At 36.3% G+C, this 15,242-nt stretch overlaps 2 protein-coding genes and 1 pseudogene across 2 annotated transcripts; 2 read left to right on the forward strand and 1 right to left on the reverse strand.

Annotated features, from left to right (window-relative positions):
* The first annotated feature begins 5,070 nt into the window (after positions 1 to 5,070).
* On the forward strand, positions 5,071 to 9,472 carry LOC120345679 (sodium- and chloride-dependent GABA transporter 2-like). The gene is made up of 10 exons (XM_039415213.2): positions 5,071 to 5,226; positions 5,650 to 5,781; positions 6,117 to 6,289; positions 6,905 to 6,987; positions 7,177 to 7,309; positions 7,582 to 7,716; positions 7,849 to 7,952; positions 8,270 to 8,363; positions 8,886 to 9,029; positions 9,377 to 9,472. Exons 1-10 carry the CDS (start codon positions 5,079 to 5,081, stop codon positions 9,470 to 9,472), a joined length of 1,242 nt encoding a protein of 413 aa, XP_039271147.2. The 5' UTR covers positions 5,071 to 5,078.
* A 131-nt stretch (positions 9,473 to 9,603) lies between these two features.
* On the forward strand, positions 9,604 to 12,145 carry LOC144425875 (sodium- and chloride-dependent GABA transporter 3-like). The gene is made up of 4 exons (XM_078115635.1): positions 9,604 to 9,726; positions 9,857 to 10,063; positions 11,063 to 11,236; positions 11,387 to 12,145. Exons 1-4 carry the CDS (start codon positions 9,604 to 9,606, stop codon positions 11,510 to 11,512), a joined length of 630 nt encoding a protein of 209 aa, XP_077971761.1. The 3' UTR covers positions 11,513 to 12,145.
* A 2,527-nt stretch (positions 12,146 to 14,672) lies between these two features.
* LOC144425876 (2-Hydroxyacid oxidase 2 pseudogene) lies at positions 14,673 to 14,978 on the reverse strand (annotated as a pseudogene).
* Between the last annotated feature and the right edge of the window lie 264 nt (positions 14,979 to 15,242).

A 15,242-nucleotide genomic window follows, 5' to 3' on the forward strand; every position in this document is an offset into this window, starting at 1 on the left:
CTTTTACTAATATAACCTGATGAGATTCATAGGTAATCATAATACTATAGTATTTTATTGCTCTGTGTAATTTATAGTATTAATATTTTCTATAAAAGGGCACTCTTTGTTAGTTCATAATGATTAGTACCAAAGTCAAAATAGTTTTTAACAGCAATGTTTTATTCGAATTATCAGAGAGGTGCTCGAGTAAAGAAAGTAAGAGACTCACGAAACATAGTCCACGGGCATTCTAAACGCCGACACAAGTGGACCTGAGAAATTCTTGCCAAGTATTACTGCAATAACCGAGTATAAATTTGGTTCGGTGGCAATTCACACTAGGTGCCTATAACGTAGAATCAAATCCCATGGGTCGATATGCGAGTAGATTGCTGCACCACTCGCCATCAGTCAGGACAGCTGTCGGCTTTCGCGCCAACCGTGACGGGCTGTTAAATAGGCGTAGAGCCATGTGATTGAGTGGCCCTATTTTTGACTTCTACAAGATATAACGCGATGGAAACGAAATACAATAGCAATTTTAGAAAAATTGGAAATGCTTTTTTTAATGTTAACCTCAGCTTATAAAATAAGAAAGTGGATAATTACTGAACTTTGCGCTTGTCCTCTACAGGCTTACTTGTGGATTTGCATAATTTTATTGTTTTTGAAAAAAAAGTCCCCTACGTACTTACAAACATTTAGGATGGTGCTCGATCACTTTATTCCGACCGGGCCAATATTGAGGTCTGTGTCGTCTGACAAATCCGAATTGTTTCATTAAACACTGAGGCACCATTGAAAATTGTCTATGGAAATTTTTGTGGTGTCTTTTTACCCCTGGTGCTCTAAGCACGTATTTATTTTGTTTAATGGTTAATCCAGTACTGCTCGTACAACACTGTTAATAAGCGCCGTATTGGGGGTAATGTCTGTGAAATTGCAGATCAAGAAATCGTGGCATTAGAACAACAATGTTTGGCTTTGTCACTGAACAATTACGGTTCGGCAGACGCACTTCATTGCCGTCAATTACTTGTTTGCGCCCCTTCGAATAACAATAGTGTTAAAAGTAAGTTTTAGAGGTATTCAAGGCAAAGTGATATTTTGGCGACATTGCATTGCTTCGGCGAGAATAAGCTGGATCTGTCAAACTGGCGATAGATCAGCCTATGTTTATACTCGGGCAAAATTCTGGTTTTTGAACCCACGCGGGGGCCAAACGTATACACTGTTTTATAATTCGATTTGCACAAAGGTGCTACATCCGAAGTTGCTTCGTGTTTGAACCGAGTAAACAAAATTTTCCAAGAGATAATACAAAATGTATCTTACAATTGAGAATGTACTACTTAATATACGCTATTTTTAAGTGAGGATCAAGAATTTTAGTAGGAAGACCCAGAGTACGAAGAATCAGCAATTGTCTGTCAGACATTTTCTATGCCTTCAACCATTTAAATTTGTTATTTCTAGAGTAATTTATAAAGTGAATGTTTAAATTTCAGTCTGCAATTGACCAGAGAGCCAGTGTCATTTCATGAAACCACTGAGCCGCATGCGGCTCTCAACAACCTTTCCTGCGGCTCTTGTTAATGCTTAAAATTTTTCATTGTAAACTAATCATTGACTTGAAATTAGAATGCGGAAGTCTATTAGTTAGTCGAATGAATTCCCCCGAGTTCATTTGCGTAGCGTTGACTAATCTGCAAGATGCAATAGTGATCCAACAGTAAGAATTTTCGCGTCCACTCGGACACTTTTCACTTGGAAAGAGTTTAGACATGGCTGTAATCATTGGCTTGCTTTCGTAGATTTTCAGTTTTTGTCGCATTTCCGAATATTATGTATAAATCAAATACCTCAATGATTATTTTAATTTCTATAGCATTTTAATTTTGTTCCGTAATCGAAAATAGTCCCGAAATATATGACGATCATCTCAAACAGCTACTGCACCTTGCATCCTCCACGATTACGACCCGTTTTGACAAACTTATTAGAAATCAAAGCCAAATTAAATGGCTGTTAGTCTAGGGTGGGCAAAATCAAATCTTTTTTCGAATCGAATGATTTGAATATTTTTAACGAATACCGAATATTCGAATATTGAATATTTTTTATACATAACAGGGATCCATAACGTCGGAGGTAGATACTCCATTTGGAAATTAATAGAAACATTGAAAAGTCGCAAATATTGCGTTTTTTACTGGTTAATGGTTAATTTCATCATAATCGCTGATTGTCTCGTTTCGGGGGCAATATCCTAAAGTTGGTTTTCTATATTCCCGCCTTTTCTCGTTTTTTTGCAAGAATAAGGGGGCCACCGGATATCGAAGTACATATTTCTAGTATACCCTTGCGTTCACATCGGCGACAGCTGTTAAATACAATAAGGGCTGATTTCAAAACCAAATTAATTTGATTCTGAATTTTATCCTCTGCCCTGGATTTGATCTTCCTTATCACCGCTTGTAAATTTCGTGCCTGTTTAAAGTAAACGGTAACCGAAATGCAGATATTTATTAACATGATAATTGAGTTTCTCATGTTTTTCTATTGTGTTCGTGTTATTTTAGTATTAGATATATAAACCTAGCAAATTTACGATTGCGTGAATTCTGAAAGTTGATTTAAAATAGCGATTAAATAAATTGGCAATAAAGGCATTTTAGGCCTTTGTGCCCGGTGGTGGGATTCAATTTTTTTGTCAGCCGATTCCATCACAAAAGTCATATTTTTTTTACCCGGTTCTATTACATAAAATCATTGACAGTAACCAATAATGTTAACCGGTTCGCTGATCTCATAAAATTCCGTAAGACGGTTCTATAGAACCGGTGCGGACCGGCTGAATCCCACTACTGTTTGTGCCCAATAAAGGGTCAGACGCTAATTATAACTTATTCCTGCAATTTTGACGTTTTTTTTTTCAACAAAACAACACCCCGATGGTTATTATAGCTAAAATACTCACTACTGAGCAATGCTAAATTTTGTTTACGGAATTTGCAAATTCAGCACTTCACTTAATGATTTTGATTATGTCACGCCTTAAGGCTTAATTATTACTTCCCAAATGCTTCAAAATTTAACAATTGTAATCATTTTCGAAGATAATAGACGCAACAATTCGTGAACGAGTCAGTGTGCATTGTTACAACGAAATTCGCGATTGATTTCACGTTCTACTCTTGGCTCAACGGTCATGCATGGTCAGGTAAAATGTTTACATATTCGGAACATTACTTGGCCAAGGGTGGAAGGGATCACTAAAGAGCTAATACAAAGTGCTTTAAAGATAGTAGGACATGACCTTTCTTATCTGGTTACAACTTAATGAATGTTTTTCATACAAGTAACGCATACCAGCTTTTGGAAAAACTTTTGGTCATTTTTAAATTTATGCTATTTATATAACTAGAGTTATCTAACGACCTAACAACGAAAAGTCATTTTAACATTTAATTGTAATCAACTTTATGTTCGGTAATGCAAGAAATGGCTAATGACATGTCACCAACCATGCGGAGTTTAAAATCTGGGAAATATTTAAAGTTCAAAGATAAGCATATAACCACACAACGCAAAGACGACTTTTCAAATTTGTCGTTTTTTCTTGATAGCGAGCGCCGCTGGGAAATCTTGCACAATGGATCTTTCCCAGTCCTTTGACCCCCGAAAATTTTCGGGGCTATTTTAGGAGTACTTTTGCGAGTTGGAGCCTGTAAAATGGGGTATGAGTTTCGAACCATCATTATGATTCATCGAATACAACAATCTGTTTTTTTTAAAAGTCCCGATGAAGAATTTTAGCCTAGTCTATCACAGCTATCTCTACACTAATTTTTTATTACTGCAATTAAATTAAAACTCCTAGGAAGACAGAGTGATCATTGAATTATCTGATTTATATTTAAGTTTCCGAAACACAACAGAAAACTACGAATAGAGTTCAAAAATGCAAAAATGAGGTACTGTTTACGACCACGCTTGAAAATCTGTCTGAGTGAGAAAGTGTCTGAGCGGGTGCGAAAAGGGATCATTGTTACGTCACTTTTTGCATCTTGCTGATTGGCCAATGTCACGAAATAAACAAGGAAGTCGATGCTCGGGGAAAGGTCCATTTACGATTGAGTTGGAGACGCGCCATTTCGATGTCCAAGCAGGGCGGCGCAGGTCACGTGATACCGGATATTCGAATAGTAAAATGCCATTCGAATATTTTGCCCAGCCCTAGTTGTTACGTGTGTTGTGTTGTTACAATGATTTGGTATTTTAAATACGCTCTTAAGGATTGTTGCTATTTTACCTTGCGTTGTTTGTGTGCGGCTCTTCATACCTTTGACGTTTGAAATGCGGATCTAGGACTGAAAAAGTTTGACAAGCACTGATCTAGATTCTAGAACCGTGCTTGCCAACTTTTGTTAGCCGCGAACCATTTTCAAAGCAAACTCGCAGCGAACTCACTAACATTAATTAAATACTGATATATAGCAGGGGTCGCCAACCTGCTTTCGACCGCGATCGACTAAATTCTTCAAAATAGATCGCGACTAAGGTCCTACACAAAAACGAATGGGCACTGAATGTGCACATGACTGCACACACACATACAAAAATTCCACCACTGCCAATAAGGAGGCTTTGTGGGAACATTAATACTAAAATCGACAAAAAATTTGTATTTTTTATGTTTTCATTCGAGTTGTTGATTTGATTAATTAATTGTATGCAAGTGCAAATGCAAGTTTTTCCGCTGCCAAGGCTTAAAACGGAAGTGCCGAATATCGCGTGTCTAGACTGACAAACGATTCTACAATAACTTCCTGAGTATGCAAAAGTTATTGTCTCACTCCACCAGAGTGAGAAATTTTATTCACCATGGTAGCAGTGGCATCAAAATGCCCAATTTGTTCTAATTCTACGCAAGCGAAGAATCACGTTTAGAGGAAATTGTGAATTAGATACTGAAGTAATTTTGACCAATATCGTTTAATTCGTTTGTGTAAGTTTACTTTTCAATTGTGTGTCATATGCATCGTCCAAATAATTTTGATTTTTTATATATATTACAGCAATTAGCTTTCATAATGAACGATTTAAAAGACAAGAAAGAAGTTCGAGTCCAGAAACAAACCTATAAAAATAATTTTGATTACATATTTAATCTACTGGGGGTTATGATTGGTTTTAGTAATGTTTGGAGATTTCCATACATTTGCTACAAAAATGGAGGAGGTATCTAATCTTCATTAGCTTTTACTATATATTACTTTAACTTATTTACTGTTATGCGTTTAAGGCAAAGTCATTACCGATTATACTTTCATCTACGGATGATTGTTAGCTTTATCATTTTCATTTTCCATGCATTGGAGGAAGTCGTTTTCATGAACTGGTAATATTTACAATCGTGCAAATTCATAATTTGGTTTCAGTATTTGGTATTGTTAATATTGTAAAATCGCAATCAAGCACGATGATTGCCTCAAACCTTGCCCAATGGATAAATTTTTGTCAGGTGTGCAGAACTTGAAGCATTATGATATTTCCATCTTCTTATATATATACTGTATATATAAGTGACTGTTTTCACCAGCCTTCTTAGATCAAAAACGTGAAAAGGTAATAAAAACTTCTTAACTGTTTTGTTTTACACAGGTTCATTCTTGTTTGCTTACTTGATATTTGCGATATTTATGATTTTTCCCTTGGTTTTGATGGAAAGTGCTTTGGGGCAATATACTGGACGAAGTGCTGTGAAAGTGTGGAAGATCATCCCATTGATTTCAGGTAATATATTCGATATATAGAGCAGACATTCCTGTGCTTTAAGTTTGCGCAACACCTTTGACTATTGATTTCGACATGGTTGGATTCCATGAGAGTCAGAAACAAATAAATAAACGTTACACTCAGTTTCCACATTCAACACCTGGAATTCGGAATTCATTATTCAATTAAAACTATTTTTTTATCATTTTTATTCTTTAGTTTTTTAAGCTATATTTATCCGACATCCCTATTTGCATCCCAAATTTGCTGATAATGGTATCATTTATGTTCGTATCGATATTATCTAACTAACCAACCTAACCAAACTAAGCATGGAATGTTTTATATTTAAGGAATGGGGTTCGCGTCCCCCATCATTATGTTTTTATGCAATGTTTACTACCCCGTGTTGTTAACTTGGACTCTTCGATGGATTGTTGCGTCCGTGACTGAGAATTTATCTTGGACACGATGCGATAATACCTGGAATACGAACAGTTGCATTCCACTGTTTATCGAAAATCAGGTAATCTACATGTAACGTAGAACAAGCATATTGTTTTGGTTTTGTTTGTGAATTTTCTTTAGCGTAGTTCTCACATTGATAAAGCGGTACTCCCGAAGTATGTGAACCAAGATGGCGGGTACATTCTACGTTCCGGTGTCCGCCATCTTAGTTCACATATTTTGGGAGTACCGATAAAGCTAGTTATGACTGAATTGTTGTGACCACAACACACTTGTAAGTAACTGGACAAGGCGTCACAGTTTTCATATTATCACTCTGAATCTGCTGTTTGTAATATTCGACTTCGGACACAAAGAATTCTGAATTGACTGAATTGTAATTGTGGAATTAGTTGAATAAAAACATGCCCTTTTTTTAAAATATTATGAAAATCTTTCCCAAATTTGCAGCGGTGAAATTTTCTACTTGAAGGCTGCTAATACTCTTATAATTTTTGTTTTCATGCCATTCACCTCATCTCAGATTTTGCTGATTTAAAAAAAATTCTTTTGATTATGCGACACCATCCCACGTGGATTTTCTGTTGCCCACGAGTAAAGGCAATTCGTTTCTACATGTCTGTACATTGCTCTAATTTGATCAGTTAGAATGATTTCATAACATTCATTAAAGGTGAATATCACTGGATCGATGAACAGAACATATTTGTATATGAACTCAACAACAGTACAATCCTCCGTTGAAGAATTTTGGAAGTACGTTTCTATAGTGCTCAATAATCTTTTATGAATTCAAAATATCCCAGGGGATTTTTTTTTCGCGCGTCCTTTCTGCTAAATAATACAATATCATAAATTTCTTATGCTGAATATATTAAATAAAATTACAAGAGTATGAAAGGTACATCTTGGTTGTAAGCAATATAATATACGTTTTGTATTAAGCAATCGCATCCTTGGGATGACAGATGGAATTGAAAATTTGGGAGAAATGAAATATGACCTTCTTATATGCCATGCAGTTATATGGATTCTCGCTTACTTTGCCGTTTGGAAAGGAATTCAATGGACTAGTAAGGTTGGCATCATCTTTTCCTCGTCTTTCACTAGCGTCAAAACATAGCCCAAGTTAGTGTTTATGCTTCTAAGAAAGTGCATAGCATATAGCTGTAGTTTCATATGAAGGAGTTCGTCGTCAAAAAGTTAGAGAGTTCTTCATCATGTTTAAAATTAGGTGTTGGGAATGAACTTGGATATAACCAAAATATTGAATGCTATTTTCGCTATTAGTGGCCCAGCCATTTCACTATTTACTTAAATTTCTGATCGTTTTTATTTCTTCTTCTACAGATCGTCTACTTCACAGTCTCGTTGCCATTTGTGATGTTGATTGTCGTATTCGTTCGAGGAGTGACTTTAGATGGAGCGCAAGACGGTATTGATTTATATCTGAGCCCGAATATAACTAAGTTAGCTGGAGTGGAGGTAAGTGAAGAGGAATTACTGATATACAAGTTCATACTAGTACCTATCTGCTGCTATGAGAACTGTGATATAACATAAACTTGATTTCGAATTTATATATCTTTTCCATAATTTGAAATTTATTGAATTCAGGTTTGGCGAGATGCGGCTGATCAAATATTGTTTTCTGTTGGAGTTTGTGCTGGAGGAATTGCGACACTCGGGCAATACAACAAATTTAATCACAATTTTTTAAGGTATTTATTGAACTATCATAGTCTTCTCAAGTTCAGACGAACGAACTATTCTACGCTAGCGCATGTCTGTGACGTTTCAAACGTTAATTGTCCTGCATTTGATATAAAAAAAAGCTAACTATTCAATCTTAGTTCCGGATTGGCGTCACTATTTTAAGCAAATTGGCAAAACACTGAAGCAAGATAAGAACTCAGTTAAAACAAAAGTAGCAAATGAACAAACATTCGCTATCAATGGGGTTGCTGAAAAGAACTTATCAAAAACCGAAGCGGACATTTTATGAACTCGGCAAATTTTTCTGCTCTTTATTTACCAGGGATTCAATATTTCTTATGGTTGCTAATGCAGTCATAAGCTTTCTTGCTGGATTCGCAACGTTCTCCATACTCGGATTTCTTGCTTATTCGAAGGTAATAAGTTGCATTTATATTACACGCTTTTGAACTTTGGGAAGTTCTACGTTTTAGCAAAATTCATAGAGAATTGGATCGATAACACGTCCATTTTTTCCATCTATTTCATACCGTCGGAGAACGTGTTTGTATTGCATTTAGTTTATTTTCATCCTGTACAGTTTCATTTTCAATTTTTGGACATGAAATGGACCTATGGATCGTTTTGTTAATAATATGTTGTTGTACAAATCGTCTCTCTCTTCAACTACAGCACCATTTCACGTGACAAAGCTTGTTGTTGTCGCTAGAAGTCTATTACTTTATTTATTTAAATAATATCTGTGGGCTCTATGGGATTCGTTTTTCAGTTCAATGTTTTGTTGGATGGCGACATGGCGTCATGAAAATTGCGAATTGCGTGCTGTGGTTCGATGATCACATCTCAGTGATCTGACTACCGGTACTGCTTAAGATTTGATACTACTTCGTTTTGGCTGTCGTGCCCGTATAAATCAGCAGCATTCTCTTGTTATCTAGAATACGACGGTGGACGAAGTTGCAAATTCAGGCCCTGGTCTCGTTTTTGTTGCCTATCCCACAGCGTTATCATTGCTGCCTCTGCCTCAAGTATGGTGCGCACTGTTCTTTGTCATGTTGCTACTGCTTGGGTTTGATAGCCAGGTTTGTTTTGTTCATTTATTTTGTTTTGTTGTTCTAGTAATTAATTTAATTTTACTATTAACTTTGTACTAACGTCCCTTTCGCAAGTCTTTGAGTGATCAGTGCGTTTGTACTTCGTCTATCAGCACTCTTTCCACTTTCAGTTAAGGAGTCGAGAACTTGCGCCGGTAAACTCGAAGGTAAAAACATACTTATGGGTATTAAATGGTGATCGCGTATGTCTACGTTCTATATATCAGTCATGTTACTTGCAATACCCCACAATTGCATTACTAATTTAACTAAATGATATGCAAATGAATACAAGTCCCTATTATACTGTAATACTCGTTTTTTTTGTTTTTTAGTTTGTATATCACGAAACGCTCATCGCATGCATGAGGGATCAGTTTCCTCGGTTCTTCAGAATTGGTGACCGTACATTTGAACCCATGTACATTTGAACCTATGCGTATATCCACGGGTTCAATCTATATGCGGGTGCTAAAACCCATGGGTTAGGGTTAGTATGGGTTTAACTATCCGTGAAACAAAAAAAATTCCATAGGTGCAATAGCATACAGGTGCAATTGTCATGGGTTCAAATGTACGTGGGTTCAAATGTAATGGAACCTTCAGAATTAACTGGGCGAACGAGATTTGGACTGGAGTCGCTGCAGCAGTTTTATTCATTCTCTCATTACCGATGCTGACTAAGGTAATATTTTGTACAAATATATTTGCGGTGAAAATAATTTCAATATATCATATCATTGTATCATTCCAGTGTAAAGAATAGGTCTTGTGGAACAATCAATTTTTTCTGACATTAATTCTGATTTTAACAGGGAGGAATATATGTTTTAAATATTTTCAACTCATATGCAGTAACAGGATGGTGTCTGTACTTCATTTCACTGGTGGAATTTATAGCCATAGGTTGGATTTATGGCGTTGATCGATTTTGTGATAAAATGAAACTTATGCTGGGTTTTGATGTTTCGAGAATTTTGTTGAAGATCTGCTGGAAATTTATCGGACCCGCATTGTCAACGGTAATCAATCTAGAAATTGTTGAATTTAATGATGTCGGTTATGTCGTGATTCCGTTGAGATGGGAATTCCCCATCCATATGTTGGTCTTATGGCTTCAATTAATATAACTTCTACTATGTAGTCTCTGGTGAGCGGTGTTAGTTAGCTATTTCATACGGTACTCGCCGTAAATATCAGTGGTTTCAAAACTCTAGAATTCTAACTTTTTGAATAAGATAATAGAACCTCGGGTTTCGCTGCTCGACAGCTTTGGTTCCCCACGACTTCCCTTCTCCCGTAAAACTATGCAAATTATAATTTTCTCGTAATTTGTGCTTGTGATATTTTTTTTTATTGAATGAAAAAAAAATAAACTTGACTTGACTATGAAACACTCGACTATTGGGTGCCACTTAGGTATGCGATCTCATTTGCCCAACGTGATCTCGATAGCATACCAAAGTGCCACCCAATTGTGTTGCCATTATGGTATAGGTTTAATCTCATAAAGACATTATCATGGAATTCAGATCATAACCCAAACTAAAATCACACAACCGCTGACATAGCATTCCAATATAGCACCTACTATTCATATGGAACAAAAAGGGAATGACGCAGTTCACCATATCCCTGTGTTTCATAATTGAACACGAAATGCCCATATGAATTGAATTTTTGACTGTTTGTTGTTGCTGTCGGGAAAAATTTCTTCAGTATGCGTCTAAACTCTAAAGTATCAATAAATTTCAAATTTTCCGTACTTATAGAAGGATGGCCGATTTTTGTTTCTTTGGACACGTTATTTCGCCCAAATTGTTGCTGTTTAATATTAATTCATGGACACACATTGTCATGAAACATGGGAACACGGTATTCCGTAACGCTTGTGTGTCGATCATTCTTCAGCAAACTTAGTGCAACTTCGACGTACTGATGCGCGACTTTTGTGTCCATTTATTTAAGCATAGATCGCTTGTTAGTTCATGTTATTTATAATGATAATTTTGTATAAACAGGCTCTAATAATATATTCGTTATCTTCTTATCGCCCACTCACACTTGGACGATCGTATGTTTATCCTGCATGGGCGGATGCTTTAGGATGGATGACTGCCTTGAGTTCGATGCTAACAATTCCTATTGGAGCAGTGTATGTGCTGTACAGAACAGAAGGCGCTACACTTTGGGAGGTAAGGCGTTGTTCGTGCAATGTTTTCGTCTCAATAATGTATTTTTTATACCGTATAATAGAAACAATTTGAAAAAAGCTACACAACTATTCACCATTCAAGTTTAGAACTTTTTGATTTGATTGAACATTTTGCTTTTTTTTTTTCTAGAAACTTAAAAATTCAATTCAAATTCGTGATTGTTGCAGAGAAGAAATCAAAAATGAGTTGAACTTAAAAACATTAGACAGCAAGGACGATGATATTGACAACCGTTGCAACGAATCTCTTCTATGAGAGCTGATTAGTTCAATTTTAATTTGGAAAAATTGTCATTTTGTATGGTGACTGTGTTTGTCCTTGTTGTTCTGAACTCATTTGAAAGAGATGTTACGTTGTAAACGGCCAATCTGATATGAAAATAGTTATCTTAGGCCGGATTTCAAACTTTTAGTGTTTATATTTTCTTACTATATATTTTGCCACCGCTTGCAGTGCATGCGCATCGCGTATTTGACTCGTAAGGTTGTCGAAACTGGCCATGTCGTGGCTGTTTGTATGTATCGGTGAATTGTTGTATTTTAATTGCATTCGCTTTACCCGTATTGGAACATGGTTGGTTGGTGTTTTGTCTTTGTAGCAATCGTCGTTAGAACTATTGATTTCAATGGCATGGGCCATTGATAATTCGGATTTGCCGAATTATCGGTGACGCTCGATGCATTGACGTTAACAGTTCTTTGCTTCGATTTAGTTGGTATCGTAATTGAACATTGAAAAATAACTGTTGCATTACCAAAGATTATTCAGTGTATTCAATATTATTCAGAGTCGGTAGAATTACATAATATCTTTGAAAAATATCGACCATGACATCGAGTTTGACTATCCCCAAAAATGATAAATCGGGTACATTAAATCAACTACAGTTTTGAACTGTTGTTCATTGGTTTGACCTTACATCGAAGCAAGGATTAAGATTCGTATTGTCAGCACAATTGAGTAAATTGCAGATAAGACAATTTGGGAGATCATTGAAAGTTCAGACCAGGGTTAGGCGCTAGAATCCTCTTGGAACTGACTTTTCTGGCCAATCCCGTAAAATATTACTCATAGGGCGAAGTTAAAAATCATCAAGCAGTCAGATTTATTTGTTAGTTGTTTTTCCTATACTATATCGTACTGCAATGACGCTCGGTTGAGTAGTATGTTTGGGAATTGGCGTTTGTCGGCTTGTCATCTCAACATGAATTGTAGCGTCATTTTGGTATGCGTTTAATCGCCTAGAAACATTATCATCTATTTCAGTTCTTAACTCAAACTAAAATCGTATACCAATTACCAAAGTAGCATCAGCTGAAATTGTCATGGCGGGGGATGTTTACAGTCGCGCATAAAGCCGTAAGAGTTAACATCCTTCCTTTTGTTGCGGAAATCGAATGCGTCTTGCATTTACATAAACCAGGAAGTTTTCAATAACGACGCGTTCACTAAGTAAAACGATAATTTTCAGGGCATGAATGGATACATAGGCAGGGGCGTGCCAAGTTTTTTCTGCTGCCCGGGGCGAGTTTCTGATAATGATGCCCATCATACCTAACTTTAATTAAAAATATAACGGGGAAATTGTAGATGTTGTTATGCGTGAGAATGAATAAATTAAAGATCAAGTAAGAGTGAAATGTTTGTATGGTTAATTGAATCATCAAACTAAGCAACAAACTCACATGTATAAGATCGAACTCATTTATTGACAAAAAGCAAGTCATTTCACATCGTTCGTCAGGGATTTATTTTCGATGCTAATCAAAGAGAAACTTGACAGGGGCTAATTTGACATCGAAGACCTTTTTATATGTTTCAACTTTGAGAAAGATCGTTCGCAATTAGCAATCGAGTAGCACAAAATAAGAAAAGCATTCCATCCAAGCTCAACAAACGAAGCAAAAAAATCTTTAGCATTTTTTGGAAAATCTCTGTTTCCACTTCGGAAAAGCGACGTATCAGTTGACGTTTTAGCAGCCACACATACAGATATTCTGGCATGATTGTAAACATGACCTCGTTTTCGCGTTTCTACATGCTATTTGTTAGTTTTTGCATATGTTTCGGAAATTTCAGTACGAATCAAATAACTCAATGATTATTCTGTCTTCTTGTATAGTTTGATAGCTGCTAATCAAAATTTGGTCTAGAAATAACTGTGACAGAATAGGCTAAACTTTTCTACCGGTATGTTAATTAAATAACAGGGTTGCATATTTTGAATTAAAATAATTGTTTAAAACATAAAAACTAGTTCAAGGCGCTAACTCGCGAAACCACCCTTAAAAATGAGCACCAAAAATGTTGCAATTGTAAAATAGGATAGTAAGAATTTTTCTGGGGTCAAGGGTCGTTGAAACATCCATTATTGACTCACCACAGTCAATCATACAAGTCTAAACACATTATGTCAGCTTCTAATTAAATAAAAACACATTAAGAAAAACATGTGTAATTACGCAAACTCTACATCTTGGCTTTGCTGCTCCCTAGAACGTGCTGCCCGGGGCGGTTGCCCCTTTGGTTCCCCTCTAGGCATGCCACTGGACATAGGCCATTGCCTGGGGATCTTCATTAAGTTATTTTTTTAATACTATACATTTAGTGAGTTTCTTTAACTTCTGGAATCATATATATTTGTGACTTGATGAAACAGTCATATGAAAATTAAAATCAGTTATGAAATTATCAGGACATTAATAGCTTTTACCTGAAAATGACCTTTACATTAAAATATCTGGATATTGAGATCAACGTATTAACGTCATGTAATTCGTATGTCTTACAATAACGTAATAAATATATCAAAGCTAGGAAGTCCGCAGAGTCTGACATTGTTTTAGCATTGAAGTCGAGGTAATTTTAAAACTCGTAAAATTGTTATCCGCAAATCAAACGCAAAAGTCAGTCTCTATTTTGGACACGTAGTGGACCTATGGATCGTTTTGCATTTTTTTTTCACACTCAGTTGGAAACCTGAAAAGTCGCATTTCTCTTCGATTACTGAACCAATTGCTTTAAAATTTTCAGTGGTTAAGATGAAATTTTCTCCAGAAGTTTATTACTTTTATTTATTTCAAATACATTTTTTAGCTCTTTTTTGTTTGCTATGACATCACTGAACGTTCTGCGGACGCACATCAGCTGATTCCAAGCTCGGCGTCTGTCGGTGGATCTGGTGTTTAGCGAATGTGGGAAGTTTTTTATGCCGAACGGTGGTCTGTGGGACCTGATCTGGTAATATAGAAGTAACCCCGATAAGGTACTGGAAAGTTACCGCATACAATTTTCGGAAACTGGCGATTTACTCTGCGTGTCCATATATTTGAGCACAGCTCTCTTGTTTCACGTATGTATAACTCCAATTCGAATGAAACGTTTCTGCGACTACGCAGCTTGGATAAAAACCTGATTATAGTCGTGACAATATATTTGACTCATGAACGACAAGATCAGGAACAGATTGTAATTCTTTGATAGAATTAACTCTGAGCAATTTTATTGTCAGTTCGAATTCATCATGTAATATTCCCAAACCTTTTTGAGCTCCTTCTTCCCCACCACAAGCAAGACCCCAAATTATAGGCCTTCCCACGAAAACAGCATTCAAACCAAGACAAATTGCTTTTACTACATCACCGCCATTTCTAATCCCACTATCTAAATAACTTTCACATCTTCCGTTTACAGCTTTTGCAATTTTCGAGAGTGCGTGCATTGCAGGTATTGTACATGTAAGGACCGTCCTCCATGATTTGAAACGACTATTGCCTCAACGCCATGTTCCACTTCTCCCAAGGCAATTTCCACGGTCATTATTCCCGTGATTATGATTGGTAGATCAGAGATACTTCTTACCCAACCAATATCCTTCCAAGTTATCGATTGGTCCATACTCAAATCATAGACGTCCATCCTTTCAAAAATATCTTCATAGAAATTCTCTTGGATACTTTTAGTTGCCAAACTTGGGATGGTTGCA

The sequence above is a fragment of the Styela clava genome, chromosome 8 (assembly GCF_964204865.1).
Source record: "Styela clava chromosome 8, kaStyClav1.hap1.2, whole genome shotgun sequence".
NCBI classification, from domain to species: domain Eukaryota; kingdom Metazoa; phylum Chordata; class Ascidiacea; order Stolidobranchia; family Styelidae; genus Styela; species Styela clava.

Excerpts from the sequence above, each read along its gene's own strand:
- LOC120345679 (XM_039415213.2), top strand. The coding sequence starts at position 5,079 with ATGAACGATTTAAAAGACAAGAAAGAAGTTCGAGTCCAGAAACAAACC. Across the intron at positions 5,227-5,649 it reads TTGCTACAAAAATGGAGGAG|GTTCATTCTTGTTTGCTTAC; the intron begins GTATCTAATCTT and ends TGTTTTACACAG. Across the intron at positions 5,782-6,116 it reads GATCATCCCATTGATTTCAG|GAATGGGGTTCGCGTCCCCC; the intron begins GTAATATATTCG and ends TTTATATTTAAG.
- LOC144425875 (XM_078115635.1), top strand. The coding sequence starts at position 9,604 with ATGGGTTCAAATGTACGTGGGTTCAAATGTAATGGAACCTTCAGAATT. Across the intron at positions 9,727-9,856 it reads CATTACCGATGCTGACTAAG|GGAGGAATATATGTTTTAAA; the intron begins GTAATATTTTGT and ends TGATTTTAACAG. Across the intron at positions 11,237-11,386 it reads AAGGCGCTACACTTTGGGAG|AAACTTAAAAATTCAATTCA; the intron begins GTAAGGCGTTGT and ends TTTTTTTTCTAG.